Here is an 18,211-nt window from a genome sequence, read left to right on the forward strand (position 1 = left end):
ACTAACCCTAACTAACGTTAATTGTTGTACTGTTATTGTAAAGTGTTACCGAGTAATTGTAAATTAACACTCTCAGATTCCACGTTATATCAATAAATGTATATAAAGTTTATCTGTTGCATATTCTTTTGCTATTACAGCACTGCAGATTGAACCTTAAAGTGGAAATTGGATAGATTTTACAACCTCATCACACAAAAAAATGACTGCCCCATACCATAAAATGACTATAATCAATAACAGTGACTTGCTTACTTCACTGCGTGCTGAGGTTTCTCACTTTCAGCTCACTTTCCAGCCTGTAGTCTGATAAGGAGGGAAAAAACCTGCCCTTTGCTGCTAAAAAAGGCCAGCAGACAGACATGCAACACCCTGCTCCAGTGTTTAGCATCGCAATAAACATAATTACCTCTTCAGTTTCTGTTGCATCTCTGCTCTTATTAGCTCAGTGCTCTCTACTGTGAAAATGTGACTTTCGTGTTTATACTGCAGTTCATGAGGAGGCAGAGACTTGTGGGAGTGTAACAAGTCACAATGATCACTGATGGAAACTGATGAAGGTCACAAGCTGCATAATGCCCCTTTAATCGAATTAAATCAGTTTTTTTATCTGATTGTAAATACGTTTTGTTTTGCTCCTTTTATTTTGCCTTTCTTTGCTTTATAGACAGAGTGCAATATATAAATAGTTATTTTTATATGCTATATGCACATGATCGTGGTTCTGCAGTATGAAAATGAAAAAGTAACTCTTAATAGGCTGTAAAATGTTGACAGTGATGTTGAAATGAAGACTAACTTCATGTAAGTCTGTGTGAGTGTGTATTTTAAGCTGACCCACCAGACAGCATATAATATATACATTGTTAGGACCCTGCTGATTCATGACAAACATTTCTGTCCATAACCACCAAGTAAAATCTTAAAAACTGTAGTATGTAGTATGTGGAGGGGGTGGTGACACTTCAAGTGAGCCAAAAAAGTCAGTAAATTTGAGTTATGTCTCATAAGTTACTGCACCAAATTTCTGGTTGATACAGTCAGTAAAACTTTTGGCCAATTCTTGAGCCATTTTGACCGCTCGCAAATGAAGGGAATATTAATTAAAAAAAAAAAAAAAAAAAAAAAAAAAGTTTTAAAATACTGATAAAAACCTCAGGATTCCCACAGCAGTCAATAACACTCAGGCAAAGACAAATGACAGACGGCTCCTGCAGAAGTTGGTGTTTTATTGGTTGTGCAGCATCCAGATTTTAGGTAAATGGTTCATGCATGTCCCTTTTTCTTGAATGTGCATGGACAGACCTCATATATAAACAGCTCCTCTGAATATTTGAGATGTTTAGTTTCTGGGTGTAAAGATCCCTGGGAAAACTGGGAAAGTGTGAACCTCTCACTCGGTTTGGCACCTCGCCCCTCTACTTCTGGGCCGACCTGCATCTTCTGAGGAATAAAACTTACCAGCAGGAAGGCGAGCTGCACATTTCCACTTCTATAGATTAAAGATTCCTTCATTGTCTTTGCACAAGGTACAACAAAACTGAGTAGCAATCGTCCTGACGGAGCATTCCCACATAATAACCATTAAAAACAAAGTTCAAACTAACTAAAACAGAAAATAGTAAAAAAATATATAAAACATAAGAAATGTATATGTAAAAATATATGTGTTGTCTGTAAACTATAAAAAACAAGATATAAACAATATAATTAAAAAAATGGTATAAATTATTAGCAGAGATTGAGGAATTGCAATGGCCCTATGCCCAGTGGTGCAGTTATGAATACATACAACATACAAAAAATAAAAATATGATATGGACAGTTGGGGAAGAAAACGCAGATTTGAGCAGCTGAAACAAACAAACAAACAAACAAACAAAAAAGTTCAGGTTATTGCACATTGGTGAATTGCACTGATCCTATATCCAAGTAATGTGTGTGTGTGTGTGTGTGTGTGTGTACATGTGCAGGTACAGTGAGAGTGTAAAACCCCAGACAGATCAGCCTCAGCTCACACACCTGAGAGCCACAGCGACACACAGGACCGGTGTGTGTTCACTGACACCTGGTGGACAAACCTCACTCACCTTGTGATGTGGGTTCAGACTACAAGCACTGCAGTAATCCTACTTGAAGTTAGTTTTCTCACCTGTGGCATTATTCTAAAAAAAAAATTCGATGATGTCAGTTTCAGAGTTAAAGTGACTGTATCATCTCCCAGGTTTTGCTGTGGTGTTTGTATCACATTGTAAGCACTTTGGTCAGCAGGGACAGTGACATGCAGCCAGAAAACCCCTTGATATAGAAAATAACAGTTTTGTATCATACCTACACCTCTATGGATTTACATGGTGTCTCTGTGCACTAATGTGGTGTAAAAGGCTTTAACTCCGTGATGAGGTGGCATGAAAAGCAGGAACGTCATGCAAATCATAACCAGGAGAGCTGAGATGTACAGTCTGTACTTTAAGTGTGTTTGCAATGCCATATGATGCCAATAGAGGGCAGAAGTACAGTTGAGATGCGTCTAATTTGCCAGAAAATGAAAAAGAAGAAGAGTAGGTTTATGCTGCCTTTCCGTGCTCCTCGCAAGCTCGTACTTCTGAAGGTTCAGATCGAAAACATAACTTGTTATGTATTGATGGTTAATATAGTAATGGTTTGCGTAATAACAAAACGTAACCTGTAGCTAAAGATTTTTTGTGTCTGTTGTGGCATTTAGAGATAACTTTTGCTGCAGTGGCGGGACGAACCAAAACGCAAGATAGTCAGAATTCAAAAGATGGAAAAAGGAGTAAATTTCTCTGATAGTGTATGTGTGCACATTTTTCCTCTGTAAAAATAAAAGAATAAAAGAAATATACAACCCGTCGTATATGCTGCTTCGTCAGGGCTTTACTGAGCGGGGAGCTAAATTTCCCGACAGCACTGGAACGCATCATTGGAGTTCCTCCCAATCCCGGATGTTTTGCTTGTCATGTGAGCACATTCACATTTCCTAGGATAGCAACGGAATGATTTCCATTTTGGGTAATCATTTTGTCGTATTGGTTAAAGTTTGGGTTAAGATTAGGATTGTTATTGGGTTACGGTTAGTATTATGCATAAATCGGTTACGGCTAAAATTAGGGAAAGGCCGTAGAAATTGAATTTAAGTTAATAAGCAGTTCCGTGGCTATCCTAGGAAACGCAGCACGAACTGAGGTGAGGGGTCAGGCTACAGCAAGCTAGCCGGTTGAGCCAGAACACATCGGAGTGTATTTTAATTTAAATTAAAAGTGAGATTATCACTTAAATAGCCGCTACAACGCCTGTTAGTGCTTTCATATGGAGGAGTAAACCCGGAGGAGACCGGGCCATGAGCAGCGCAGCTCCCCGCCGCCTCACGCACCAGCAGCGGGTCGGGCTCTTGTGATGGCTGGGCTCCGGGACGCGGACCCCTTCGTGGAGGACAGCTTCAGCCGCTTCCCGTCGCAGAGCAACATGTACGGGCTGTGTCAGGCCGGGGAGCAGCAGCTGCTGGCGGCCACGCTCAAGGGCAAGGTGGTGTGTTTCCGCTACCAGGACCTGCAGCACAAGATCAGACCCGTGGCCAAGGAGGTGCAGTTCACCTACATCCCAGGTACACCGGGGCAGCAGGTGGCCCCCCGGCCCGGCCTTCACCTCACATTTACTGGCTTTATCCATCAGAAAATGATTATAACTCATACCCAGGTTCATATGTCAGGTATTTTATGTGTTGTTGACGACCCAAACACTCCTTTAAATAAACTTCCCTTCTTGTGTCACATTAACTCACAATATTGACAATTAAAAATGGCATGTTACAGTTCCTCAGTGTTATCCAGAACACCTAAAACTAATTCATGTGAAATGTTGGTGTTTCTTATATATTTTTATGCAGCTAAAAAAAAAAAAAAAAAAAAAAAGTCTGGGGTTCAAACAGTCCCCAGAGAAACACCTGTGGTTACCAGATAGGGCTGAATGATATATCGTTATCGTATCGTTATCGAGATATGAATATGCCAGATATTAATATCTCAAAAGGCAACAACATGGATCAAATTTAAGGTTTGCCCAAGACACTGATTGCTCTGTTCTGATCCATAAAATACTTTGTGAAGTAGCCGCGTTTTCTATGTCCACTGGGTATTATTATTATTATTATTATTATTATTATTTATTATTTATTATTTATTATTTATTATTTATTATTTATTTATTTATTTATTTTTTAAGAATGCTTCATTTTCACTGCTGCTTACATTTTTTTCACTTAAAATTTCAAATAAATGTGAACCTGCAGTCTTATCTTATATCATATTGCTTTCAGGATATTTGGCATAAATATCAAGGAATGAAATTTTGTCCCTGTGGTGCAGCCGTAGTGCAGGACATCGAAAACATATCATGTTAATTTTATGTGTATCCACTCATCTCCATTAAATTGGGAAAAGTCATGAAATACTAAGGGGAAATAAAACAATGTTAATCGTGTATTTTCAGATGTTAAACTTGGAATGGGGTCAAATTGAGCCCAAAGGTCAGAGGAGGGTGAAAGCACAGTCAGGCCGTTCCCTCTGCTCACCTCTGACCACAGAGCTCGAGCAGACCAGTTTTAGACTGATAACAAACTACGAGTCCCTGTAGGAATATTAGGATACCACAGGAAATAAAAAAACTACCAAAGGCTCTTGTTAGCTCATTACTGAACACCACAAGGCACATTATACGTCCCTGCAGGAAAATTCTACTGATTTTCATTCGGGGGGTAAAGCTGTTATGAATTATGGCCTAATAAAACCTGTAGCTACAAGCGCTGTAGCATAAAGGAAACAAAACAATATTAATTGCTATAATAAGGGGAAACTCAACAATAGCGGCTCAAGTGAGGTCATGCGAAATGTTCATATTGTCTCAAGACGGCAAACAAAAATGCTTTAATTTTGCCGATTTATGTTCCCCAAAGTACACATAATGTTCTGCTCCTTGCATGGACGCTAAATACCAAAATGTTCCATGCAGTGATAAAGTGGGAAATGCACTTCCAAGGCAAGGGATCACTTTAATTTCACCCAAAATGCATGGCATGTGAAGTTTACCAGTTAAGAAGTAGTCTGCTTTTGGATTTGCATCTTATGGCGCTCAGGCCTCGTGGTCTCCACGGAAAGATCCTGGATTCTGACCTCAGACTTTTCACAGAGTCAACACAATGGCTGTTGTAGATTAAACTTCTGTTCGGCTGCATGGGACTGAGGAAATGTGAACTCATAATGATCAAAGTTGTTGAATTGTTCATCACGAAATAGCATCACTATTTATTTTAGTTTGTAGACTCTTGCTTCAATAATCCATAGCTATTAACAGCAACATTTTCAGGGTAGTGCAATATAGTAAATATAGAATTTCAGTCTTTTTAACAGCTTTTTGTAATGGGATTATGCAGTTTTATGTATTCCTGCTACACAAAGTCCGTCCTGTCTTCTTTTCCAGTCGATGCAGAGATTGTTTCAATTGATGCCTTCAACAAGTCTCCACCCAACAGAGGCCTGGTGGTGGGAATCACCTTCATAAAGGTGCTGTCATCGTTTACAAGTCCTAGCCTCTGTAATATATGCTGCACTGTCATGCCGTTTGCAGTGATGTAAACATTTTAACTCCTCTCCTGTTAGGACTCGGGTGACAAAGCCACTCCGTTTCTTAACATCTACTGCGACTACGAGCCCGGCTCCGAGTTCAACCTGGAGTCGATTGCGCGTGAGTGGAACAATCTCCTATCATACACGGTCCTCACTCACTGCTGATGGTGTCTGAATTTTGCTGACGTGAACGTACCTCCCTGTGCCCTGAATAGAAAGCTGCCTGAATCTGGAGCTGCAGTTTACTCCCTTCCAGCTGTACCACACAGAGTAAGTTCCTGCATGTTTCACAACAACAAGAACAGAGTCTTGATAACGTCGAGCATGTGCCAAATTAAATATTTCCATATCTTTAGAAAAGAGGAGCCTCTGGGCTTACTAAGCCAAGCATCCAGTGAAAACGCCTTCATTAGTGTAGGATAGTGGTTCTCAAATGGGGATATGTGTACCTGAGGGGTACGTTGGAGCGCTGCAGGGGGTGCACGAGATTTTTAAAATGTTAACTTGAAAAAGATCGATCATGCACTGTTCCTTAAATAATTAGCCAATGCTTTAATAAGTTCAATAAAAACATAAATATAAGTTTGATTAACCACATTTTATATTCAGTGTCCCCTCCTGGTTTCCTGAAAGTGTCTAATGTGTGTGTTTGTTGGTTTAAATCTGCTGTCGGACCAGCCAGACAGTAAGCAAGAAAATGGATCGGTGGTTGAAACAGCAGTACAGCTGGAAACAAGGAGAAAAAAGTGAAAATGAAAGCAAAAACCAACCAGCCAACAAAATGTCATCGGTGTCAGGTTGTTGTTTCAGTGCTGTATTGGATCTCTTTATATAGGCTTTTTTGGGGGTTGTTTTTGCACTGGTCAGGGGGTACTTGGCTGAAAAAATATTTCAAAGGGGGTACTAAAGAAGTCGGAGAACCACTGATTTAGGGCATATCAAAGAAAAAAAAAATCCCATGAGGTCAGGAGAGCGCTGTTCGGTTTTGACTCACATTGGGCTGGAAAGAGGAACCAACCGGAGTGGAAAGTTGTGATTCCAAGAGGCTAAATTGCACCAGCATATCGTTCAATAAATATAAAACAACAAGTTGGCTATGTGGAAAAGAAGTTAATAGTAATAAATAAAAGGACTAAGCCTGTTTACAAAAAAAAGCTCTGAAATCTGTTTCCTCATTAAGACCTGGATGCACCATCACATTTTTTACCCTTAGAGCAACAGCCCCAGCCTGGTGGCTTTTACCAAGAAGGTTGATTATGATATTCAAAAATGATTAGACAAACCACTCCCATCCCAACACAAACACAGCGGCAACACGGCAGATTCTTTGTTTTCAGATTAACTGACTTATTAATTAAATCAAGTTGGTTCAAGGATTGACACTCGGCCTGCACTGACAAATAAACCACATATTTTACTGCGTTTAACAGCTGCAGCTGCATTTTAGTCTGAAACGCTTTGCTTACATTTGGAAGACTTCACGCAACATTAAACTTACAGCTGGAGGCTCTTTCATCATGAAGTCACTCAAACGATGGGATGATTCATGAACAAAAACCATAACCATAAACCGCTCCCATCAGGGAAAGAACGAGAAGCATATTTAAGCTCTTGGCGTGAAATGCACATTTATGGCATCAGGATTATCCCTCATCTCTGCATAATGTCGGTCGCGCCGGTCCATGAACTTCTTGTAGAAATCAAGTGTCACCGCCTCTGTTCACCACGCAGATTGCTGATAGGATAGTATGCAACCTCCCAAGTAACATGACTAAACATTTACTCACTCTGCAATGAATCGCTTTAGTTACAACATAAAAATGGATTGTAGAATTATTGATGATATTTTTCATCTTTACAAATTGCATCCATTTATTTTTTTGTAATGAGGCCCAGACAATATTTACTCTCATATCATGATATCACTATAATATTGATTTATCGCCCAGTCAGACAATACTGTTAAATCGTTGGACTACACACACTAAACTTTGAGGTGAGCGTTAGACTAACACGTGAGGCTTTTGAATACAGATCTGACATCAGCCAGTCAGTGTTGTCCACCTCTAATATGATGCATTTTGTTTGATTACATATTGAATCTGTAAGTGATTAATTCTACGCTGACTGTATGGAAAATCTGAAACTTGAATTGACTGTAAAGCAACATTTTGATAGGATTGCACACAAGTTTACATGAATATGATGAACTATTTTGATGGTTCAAGGTTTCAGCGGAAAGAATATTTGTCTTATATCAAGTCAATATGTCTTATTTCAAGTCAAAATATCCCATTACACTTAAAATAAGACATGATCACCTCAGAAGTAACTTGTTTTTAGACAATTTCAAAATTTGCTTGTTTCATTTGCAAAATTTGCCAGTGGAAAAAGTGAAAATTTGCTTGAAACAAATGAAAATTGTCTAAAAACAAGTTCTTTCTTAGGTGATCATGTCTTATTTTAAGTGTAATGAGATATTTTGACTAGAAATAAAACATTTTGACTTGAAATAAGACAAATATTCTTGGTAAGACTTAGAGTTTTTGCAGTGTATTAATGCATTTTGAGATGCTGTCGGCATGGTCAGATTGGAAGATTTTGGATATGGCCTCACTGCAGACGTATCAGCGCAGGGATCACCTCGCTGTCCGAGCGTCTGCTGTGAAACATGTAGCCGCACATCAGCTGCTGTTGGGCCGGCAGGTTCTTCCTCTGACACAAATCAAGCGAGTCTGCGATGAAGACAGAAGGCAGGACAGGGGCCGCCCGCACAGTAAATGTCAGTAACCTTTTCTAACCTTTTCCTTCTGTGTTAGAGTGCAGTGTGAAGACGGAGGCAGCGAGACGGTGTTTCTGCTCAGCGGTCACGACCAGAGGATCCATCTGTACAAGGAGGTAGGATGAGACACCGAGTGAACCCCTGCTAGTGTGTGTGTGTGTGTGTGTGTGTGTTTCTAATATATACTGGACTGTCCTTTGATCAAATCAGCAACTTTTGTCACATTACACAAGGACTTCTTTTTTTATTCTCATATATATTTAGGTTTGAGTATAAGTATGTATGCATGTATATATACTGGATAAATTCTCTTTCTTTCTCTTTTGTGCTGCCTCACACTTTATAAAAAGACAAATCATTGATTTAAATCATTTTTTTATTTTTCCATTTTTATTATGATTATTAAATGTTTATTTATGCTCATTCATTTAATATTAATTCATTAATTTTTTCCGTCAGAGTGTCTCCTCTTTCATCTGTGGAAGTAGAAGTTTAAATGTTGCATAAGATGTATTTAATCCATTGTTTTTCTGAACGATTTTATCGTTTGGCTTGAAACAAAATGACTGGCAGCTTTTGTTCTGCGCTCGCTCTTTGTGTGGAAAAAATGTTTCGTTTAATGAGAAAAAAAAGGAAAGTTAAAAAAAAAAAAAAATGTAGGTGGTCTGTTGCAGCAGCCGGTCCGAGTCCTTTCAAGCAGAAGATTCGTGGATTAAAACGGATGAAAGCAAGACGAGCGGTTTGTCCTTGCGAGCACGCGAGATGAAAGAAAGTCATAATGAGTTTTGCAAATCTCTCGAAGACAATTTGATTGATCATGTGAGCAACAGAACGCCGTTCACCGCCGCTCTGCTCCCAACAGAACGCCTCCCTCCACCAGTTTGAAGAGCAGCCAGTGGAGAGGCTCTTCCCTGAGCTGCAGCAGCTGCCCAGCAAGTTAGTCCCTTAACCCTTTGTGTGAGTGTGTGTGTGTGTGTGTGTGTGTGTGTGTGTGTGTGTGTGTGTGTGTGTGTGTGTGTGTGTGTATGCAGTGAGACCATCAGCAGCGTGTGCATTGTTCTAGTTTATGCTTTTCTTCCATAATCCATTTTTTTTCCTTAAATCCAGACTCAGAAAACATTGTGTTCATCCAGTTAGTGGGTCTTCATGGATAACATTCCACGTTGTTTGTTTCTCTGTCGCAGTTCTTCTACTGAGCTCTTTTGAAAATAGTAAACAACAGCTAAAATGATCCCTGCCCAACATTTCGAGCCAAATCTTATCTACTGAAGAATCTCCATAAAGAGGAATGAGGAAACTTGTGGTTTGCGGCTGTCCGACTACTTATGTTGCTGACTGTATCTGCAAAGCCCAGCCCATAACTCTTTATGCTGAATGGCTGTTTCACCACCACTGTGTGTGTGTGTGTGTTTCCTCTGACCCGCCTCCCTGCAGTGTGTTGTGGCTCGATGTGATGAGTATTCCCGGGGGTCGACGCCTCTCGGCGTTTGGCTGTCAGAACGGCTGTGTTGGACTGGCTCTGGTCAACCAGACGGGACCAGGTGAGGAGAGCGAGAGTCTGTCTGTCATGTTGCCGTTTGACGTGTTTGTCTAAGGCGCTCAGTTTACATGATATGCTTGAGAAATCTGGTGAACCCCTGCTTCTACCCGGAGCTTGGCACTTGCCCACCGCTTTACTCTGAACCCAGTGTTGAAATGCATCATGGATGTGGCGTTATATGGTGTCAGTGTGTATAAGCCTAAGCAAAAATACGTCAAGAAGCATGCACTACTCACAAAAAGTTAGGGATATTTGGCTTTTGGGTGAAATTTATGGAAAATATAAAAAGTTCACGCTACAGTGATATTATATCATGAAAGTAGGGCATTTAAGTAGAAGCATACACTGGTGATTTCCTCATCTCAAACAATTTCTTGAAACAAAAGCCAACAACAGTGGTGGATATACCACAACAAAAAATGTCAGTGTCAATAACTTGTCATGTGCCCTTGAGCATCAATTACAGCTTGACAACGACGTCTCATGCTGTTCACAAGTCGAGTTATTGTCTGCTGAGGCATGGCATCCCACTCTTCTTGAAGGGCGGCCCTCAGGACATTGAGGTTCTGGGGTACAGAGCTCCAGCCTCTACACGGCGACTCAGCTGATCCCATAGGTTTTCTATGGGATTCAGGTCTGGAGAAAGTGCAGGCCACTCCATTTGAGGTACCCCAGTCTCTAGCAGCCGTTCCCTAATGATACGACCTCGATGAGCTGGAGCATCAAACACCTGATGTGAATTTTGCCGTTAAACTCCTTGTTAGAGAACAGCAACTTGTGCAAAAAGTACTGAAACACTGAACAGTTGGACATGTGCATTCAAAAGTTTACAGAAGGTCACATTAAATTCACCTGTAAAGGTTATAATGCATTTTAGGTTCATCCTGAAATTTCACCCGAAAGCCGAATATCCCTAACTTTTTGTGAGTAGTGTATTCTTGTTATACTTGATATAAGATGTTAGTTAGATTAAATTATCGCCGAACCACGTTGTAATTATCTAATAAAATTACTCCTTAAAATGTTATGTAAGATTAATGTAAGATTATCACATCACCAGTGTAATGGAGGCCAGTGGCTTTCTTTTTTTTCTCAACAGGAGCCTTACATCACTAAAGCCTCTGCATCTATGATTTGCCACCTTATCCAAACCCACTTATAACAGCAAAATGTCTTGACAAAATTGAGCAATGACCAGTGACAGACAAGATACTATGAAACTGTTTCAGGAGATGAATTATTCGCTGCAGGTCACCAAACTATCAGCTTAGGGGAGGGGATGTTGGTGCTGGATGTTTTCTGTTGTGAGGTTGTTTTTTTTTTTTTTAACACATGGCTTTCAGATACATTTCTGGCAATTCTTCCACAGTCTTTGCTCTTTATTATTATAATAAAAAAACAAACAAACAAAAAAAAAACTACAAGATCGCATTTTGTCAGACTTTGTTGTCCCCAGGAGGGAAACACTGTGCAGTCACAAACACGCAGGAAAACATATACATATATAAAAGACACAACAGCAATACATTTGACACACATCAGCACACAGTAAGGACAAGCTGCTGCACACATCACGGGCCGTTCGGCGAGACACAAAAAGTCGCAAGGTGGTTATTGATGTCATGTTTGGGGATACCGGTTACAGTCAAGCTTGTTGTTTCACTCCCAGCTCTCCTCTTGGAATGACTCGTAGTTTTCGAGCATGCTTCTCATTAAGATCTCGCGTGTTCGTGTGTGTTTGTGTCAGAGGTTTTGCAGAGTTGGCGGGTGCAGCTGGACAGTCCGGTCTCCACAGTGCTGCTGTTCCCCCTGAGCTGCCAAACGGAGGCCAGCCAGACCACCGGGGAGAAAAGTATGACCTTGGTCGGCCACATTTTCACATCTCACGGCTCCTCGGATTATTCCTGCCTCTTCTCTACACTCCTCCTACGGAATATGCAGCCTCCATTATTTTTTTTAGGGGGAGTAAAAATCAGTCATTGTGATGTGACGACTGTTGTTTCTTTTCTTGTTCAGGTGTGGATTTGTCAGGCTACAACCTTCTGGTGACCAGTACCATTGAAATGGCAGTCGTCTACAGGTCAGCATCAAGGAAACCTTCAATTGTGTTGTGGTGTTGAGAAAACGTGGCATCCGGCTGAGGTCAGGATTGTGTGTGTGTGTGTGTGTTCTCAGAGACGTCCAGGAGTGCGGCATGTCTCGTCCCACGTACCTCTCAGAGAGCGACCAGTGGGACGCGGTGCTTTGCGCCCTGGTCATTGACCTGGATTTTGACGGGCAGAAGGAGGTGCTGCTGGGAACCTACGGACAGGTCAGAGCCCGTTTTGTTACCAGTGAACTCAAATCATCTGTAAGGTCAAATAACATCTGGGCCCGGCACGTGCCGAATGTGGTGAAACATGGCAGAACAGGACACAGCTGAGGTCACTTTCCAAGCAACTGACAGGAATGAGCAAGGCCTTAGTGATTAAAAAAGATTATCCTGTGTGTCTTTCTACAAAAACAGGAACTTCTTTGTTATAAATTCCAACCACCAGCGAGCGGAGGACAGGGACAGTTTCAGCTGCTGTGGAGGCGGAGCTTCAAGAGTCCTCTGTTGTCCATCATCTACTTGGACCTGACAGGGGATGGCCTGAGAGAGCTGGCGATCCTCACTCTGAAGGGGCTGCATATTTTGCAGGTACAGTGGCTAACACATACTATCGTGCTGATCAGCGTAACAGACAGTTGTGAAGCCTAACTAAGACGCGTGCTTGAACTGAGTCAAAGCTATCATTTCTACCGGAGACGTGATTTTTTTTTTTTTTTCCCTCATTTTTCTTTATTGAGATTTTCCAGGGCATACATGTGTCAGTAGTTCAATTTCAAGGTTTACAGGCCCAAATCAGGACACACTGCAAAAACTCAAAATCTTACCAAGACTATTTGTCTTATTTCAAGTCAAAAATATCTTATTACTAGTCAAAATATCTCATTACACTTAAAATAAGACATGATCACCTCAGAAGTAACTTGTTTTTCGACATTTGTCTCTTGTTTCAAGTGAAATTAGCTTGAAACAAGTGAAAATTTGCTTGTTTCATTGGCAAAATTTGTTTCTTGTTTCTAGCTAATTTTCACTTATTTCAAGTAAATTTTCAGTTTTTCCACTGGCAAATTTTGCCAATGAAACAAGCAAATTTTCACTTGTTTCAAGTGAATTTTCACTTGAAACAAGTGAAAATTGAAACAAGTGAAAATTGTCTAAAAACAATTTACTTCTGAGGTGATCATGTCTTATTTTAAGTGTAATGAGATATTTTGACTAGAAATAAGACATTTTTGACTTGAAATAAGACAAATAATCTTGGTAAGATTTTGCGTTTTTGCAGTGCAGGTACGTATACAAAAATATACATTTCTGTTATAGTAGAAATTAACAATGCAAAAAGTATTGGTTTTCTCAAAAGAAGAAAAAATTTGACAGTAATGTATTTCCCACAATTGTTAGATGTATACCTTGACTTAATATCCTAAAACAACAAGCAGAACACAGGAACAACTAGAGAATAGAAAAAAACAGTACAAAAAAAAACAAAACAAACAAACAAAAAAAAAAAAACAGAAAAGATAATTGGAGCATAAATAAATTAAGAATAAATAAATGGAATAAAAAAATAAATAAATAAAAAAAAAAAATAAATAAAAACAACATACAATTCACATTGTCACCCACCACTAGAAAATATATGAATATATATTTACATACATTTCACACTTATATAAGAGAGACAGAAGAGACAATGTAGCTTAAAGGTATGTCAAACAAGCTTAGTGTAATTTACCTGTATTATTTACGATGCCTCAATATGGTTGGAGATGAGTATTAAAAGACATTATTTCGGAGTACAGGGGAACTGTAGTTAATCTACTATCGTAAAGAAAGGCCCCCATGTTTTCTTAAATCTGGTTGTTGAACCTCTCATTGCACACCTAATTGGAGACGTGAATTTAAAGGGGCGTTAAGTCAGAGTTGATAAAGTGACCTTTTCGAAGACTGATCTGGCTAATTAGAGCTGACATCCGACAGAAATATCTTGAAAAGGTATTATACCACCATACTAAGTATTCTGTTCCAGTACTTAACCTGGTGTTATATTGCCTATATTGGAAATTAGGCTTCTTAGCCATAGTAGATGAAATTTTTTGTGATGGCGGTTCCTCGCTCCTTGCACCATCCTCCATTGCTGAACAGTTAAAAATGCCAGTAGGTGGGCGGATGAGACTGGGACTGTTTTGAAATGCCAGTAGGCGGGGAGTTTTTGTTCCAAACCTTTATACGAGTCAGACAATCAGTTTTGGAAGCCAGAAAGCCATTATAGAGTCAGTGGTATCGATCACCAGGCCTATCAAGTACTTTCAGATTTGTTATGGTTGGTTTTTTGCCACAGGTCGGTAAAAACCTCAAGGCTTGTCTGTGCTTCATAAGACAAATGTCCGCTGACAGTGTCGTATAACATCTGATAGCCCTGGGTTTTTCCACGCAGCAGCCCGGTGTCAGCGGTAACACCGAAGAATACCTGGGGCCGGGTGTTACACATATCGTAGAGAGGGGCTTTAAAACATGTCTGAAGAGCTTTATGATCTGCTCTGACTGAACGATGGAGATGACCGTGTTTCTGAACCTCCTCCGTCAGCCTCTCCTCAGAAGCAGTCATGACTACAATAACAGTAAAAACGCAACAAAAACAAAAATATCCAAAGGAGAATGTGAAGACGAAATCATGAATCATTGCACAAAAAAGTAAGGAAATTTGTGTTTGGTAGATTATTTCTTTGTTGTAACAATGCTTCTTGGCAATAAATCTTATACCGTTGGAAAGCCTGTTTATTTCCCTTTTAAATGGTGCCACATGTTTGGCATTGGCAGAGAAGATTTGGCAAATTTTTCATGGGCACAACCCACATACTCCGCTCTGCTGCTCATCCCACAAATGCATGTTCCTTACAAATGTGTCCAACGGTATAAGATTTATTGCCAAGAAGCATTGTTGCAACAAAGAAATAATCTACCAAACACAGATTTCCTTACTTTTTGTGCAATGTTTATATTTGAAATACAAATCCTGGAATTTAAAAAAAAAAACAACAACAAAAAACAAGTGGTTTTAGGAGAAGTTAATTTGTATTGGATCTGCTTATATATTCAGCGGTGCAAGGATCACTGCGATAGAAGGATAAATGTGTTCAGCAGTTACATTTCCACAGTATAACTTCACCTAAAACAACTCTCGTTTTTAGAAAAGAAAAATAAAATACACATGATACACTATGTAAATAAAACCGCTTTGGAGTTGCTGTAAGCTTTATTTTTGTCACTTTGACGGAGCTAGGCTAACGACTCCCATAGACTTCAAGTCATTATGCTAAGCTAACACAAAATGCTACCTCTATGTACAGAATGTGGACATACAGAAGTGAAAATGTAATCGAACATCATGTCTCAGTCTCGGTAGTTTGGGTATTTTGCCCAAAACGTTGGGGTATTCCTTTAAGATTCTTGTACTGGTTTGAATAGTAGACATCTCTTCAGCTGTATTCCACTTCATGCAGTGAAAGGCCACAGTGGTTTCTTTTTCTGCCAAGGCTGACCAGTTATTTAAAAACTGGTCATCCACATGGAGCACTGATCCGCTGAGTGGGAGCCTGAGCCCGATGTTGTCAATCCAGTGCTGTTACTGTCAACACGAGTCGTGGTATTCCTACAGCTTTGCCACCACAGGAATGCTGGTGTTCACACAAATCAGTGGCCAGATTCATCCGTGGGTGATTATTTAGCTGCTCCCCAGCAGTGCAGCATGCTCCGTGCTCCTTGGCTGGTCAACCTGCCAGCGCTGTGTGACAAATCATCATCCGGGTCTGCGCCGTTTGAATTGTCAGGAGGTGTATCTTATCTCTTGCAAGACGTTTGGAGTTACATCAAAACAAAGAAAAATGAGTCGTGTGCCATTTGTCTTACTCAATCTTATCTCACTCAACTTTAAATACAGATACAGATGGAGCCCTCTGGTTGTGCTCTGCATTCATTTCATCTAAATTTGTGCAGGATTTCAGAAAGCCTGCAGATCTGGACAAAACACTGCAGCACCACCAGAAATTGTGTTGGCAGTGAAGTCAATAGTTTGGACGAGACCAGTCCATGAGCGAGACACCAAGAAGAAATTTTAAAATTTGATAACATTAGAGAAAAGAGTTCTCTGTGCTCACGTCATGATGTATTTAATCCCATCACAGACCTGCATTATTACGACCTCCTCCACCGTCACCATGTTTGTTGTCAGAGACGTTTGACTCTGAGCTGCCCCCTAGTGGATGTATGTATGTGGGCAGTGACAGTTACATCGTTTAAAATGGACGTATTTAGTTTCGTACGTAAAGAGAGCTAAGTGATGTCTTGTTATATCTCAGTGACAACATACCACCTGCACAGACTTCAGGGATTTACTTCAGGGATTTTTAAAGACCATATGAATGTCTGAATTTGCTAGTATTTCCCTTGACCTACGCTGTTCCCCCTCTGTCTTTTCAGCACAGTCTCACCATCACAGCCGATTTGGTCCTGGAGCGGCTGGCCCACAGGGTCTCCATGTTGACGTCCGGCTCTGAGTTGGAGTTAGCCAAAGGTCAAGACAACGCAGAGCGGGACGCCTCAGCTCAGAGAGAGGAGTGTCCGCCTCAGCCATCATCAAATTAACAACTAACCATGCATATTGTTTACTCGCTCCAGTGACAACACTGTTATTTAAAGGTGCAGTGGGAAGGATTTTCTCAATCACAGCTCACTACTGGTGATTAGTGAAATTAACTGTGAAGGAACATTACTGGTGTTTTGCTATTGAGAAAAAGTGATAGAACAAACAACAGCTGATTTAAAAACAACAGCAACAACAACATTTCACATAAGCACAGTTAATGTAGTAGCAGTAGTTGTCATCTCTGTCGCTGTTAATTTGACACTGAAAGAGGAAATCCCTAAGGATTAATGAAGGGTCATCATGTAGAGTGTGTTCCTGAAATGAGTGTTTATAATGTGGAGTTTGGGTACATTGTTGAACTATGGGAAGTGTACAATAATTTGTAAATAATAAATGAAAAAGAACCTGTATCCAGAGGCTGTCACTTTTTTTTGTAACATCACTAATATTGCTGTAGTGATTATGTTCATATTATGTACATATGTACATGTACATGCATGTGCATGTATGTACATATTAAAATGTCTGTGGCACTTTTTGGTGTCACTACCTTTCCTGTAACAGATATATAGGGACTAGGTTTTTCAATACCGTATATCCATGTTAGGAATTAATTTAATTTGAATTTGAAACTTAAAACCATTTTTTACTTTATTTAAAAAATTGCTTTGTATTTTCTTGAGCCCTTTTTCTTCCTTTTTCAGTAAAGTGACATTTGTTTCTGTAAGTGTTCTGAAACATGGGAAACTACAAAACTAGAAAAATATGTATATTTCAAACTGAATGTGAGACCTGGGATGGAGTCCAGCACCCCGCCGCTTTAATTAGGATAAGCGGCTTGGAAAAATGAGTGAAATGGATGAACCAAAATGTTTGCGATGGACATTTATTGCAGTGTGATTGCAAAATATTTTTCTCTTAGAGGTTAGGAGTTTTAACTGAAATGCACAACATTTGAGGCCAGAAGATAACAACAAAAACAACAATTATTATAATTATTATAATAATAATGATGATGATGAAAACAGTTAAAGGAATCCTTTTAAAAGAAAAAACAAAACAAATCGACAGCAAAAGCAATTCAAGCAGGCGCAAGTTAAGAAGAACAAAACAATAAACAAACAAACAAAAAAAAAAAACATGAAAAATGATTTTGTGTCGGGAGGGAGTGGACTGAGTCTCTGCGGTGGATGCTGCCACACTTTGACATCAGATTGCTCTTTGGTACATTGGCCTCATCTTTGGCCGGTCAGTGGCACTGTAGTCCTCTCTGGAGCTCTGAAACTATATTTCCCCCCTCTTACACTACAAAGGCAACAATAACAACAGCTGCACTTATCAGACACCGACTTCGGGACTTCACCGAGAAACATGGCGTGAAGATGACTTGAGAAAAAAACACATTTCCCGGTGCCTTGCTTCTGCAAACCACCTCCACTTGTCCCGATAGTTGATCGGATCCCAGATAGGGCAGCTTTATTTTAAGGCGCAGGGTTATTTTGCGCGTCAACAA

General features: G+C 40.0%; 1 protein-coding gene and 1 long non-coding RNA gene across 2 annotated transcripts in view; one reads left to right on the top strand and one right to left on the bottom strand.

Moving 5' to 3' along the window:
* LOC115371386 (uncharacterized) overlaps positions 1-18,211 on the bottom strand; it is a 30,672-nt gene that overhangs the window by 11,641 nt on the left and 820 nt on the right. The gene's annotated exons all lie outside the window — the stretch shown is intronic.
* On the top strand, positions 3,009-17,108 carry kptn (kaptin (actin binding protein)). Its single transcript, XM_030068727.1, has 12 exons — positions 3,009-3,625; positions 5,497-5,579; positions 5,676-5,760; positions 5,858-5,912; positions 8,462-8,540; positions 9,287-9,360; positions 9,859-9,965; positions 11,712-11,816; positions 11,981-12,044; positions 12,140-12,275; positions 12,471-12,644; positions 16,533-17,108. Exons 1-12 carry the CDS (start codon positions 3,418-3,420, stop codon positions 16,695-16,697), a joined length of 1,335 nt encoding a protein of 444 aa, XP_029924587.1. The 5' UTR covers positions 3,009-3,417; the 3' UTR covers positions 16,698-17,108.

The sequence above is a fragment of the Myripristis murdjan genome, chromosome 14, assembly GCF_902150065.1.
Source record: "Myripristis murdjan chromosome 14, fMyrMur1.1, whole genome shotgun sequence".
In the NCBI taxonomy this organism is placed as follows: Eukaryota; Metazoa; Chordata; class Actinopteri; order Holocentriformes; family Holocentridae; genus Myripristis; species Myripristis murdjan.

Coding starts and splice junctions, on each gene's coding strand:
- kptn (XM_030068727.1), top strand. CDS start 3,418: ATGGCTGGGCTCCGGGACGCGGACCCCTTCGTGGAGGACAGCTTCAGC. Junction 5,761..5,857: donor CAACCTGGAGTCGATTGCGC/GTGAGTGGAACA, acceptor TGCCCTGAATAG/AAAGCTGCCTGAATCTGGAG. Junction 9,966..11,711: donor GGTCAACCAGACGGGACCAG/GTGAGGAGAGCG, acceptor TGTTTGTGTCAG/AGGTTTTGCAGAGTTGGCGG.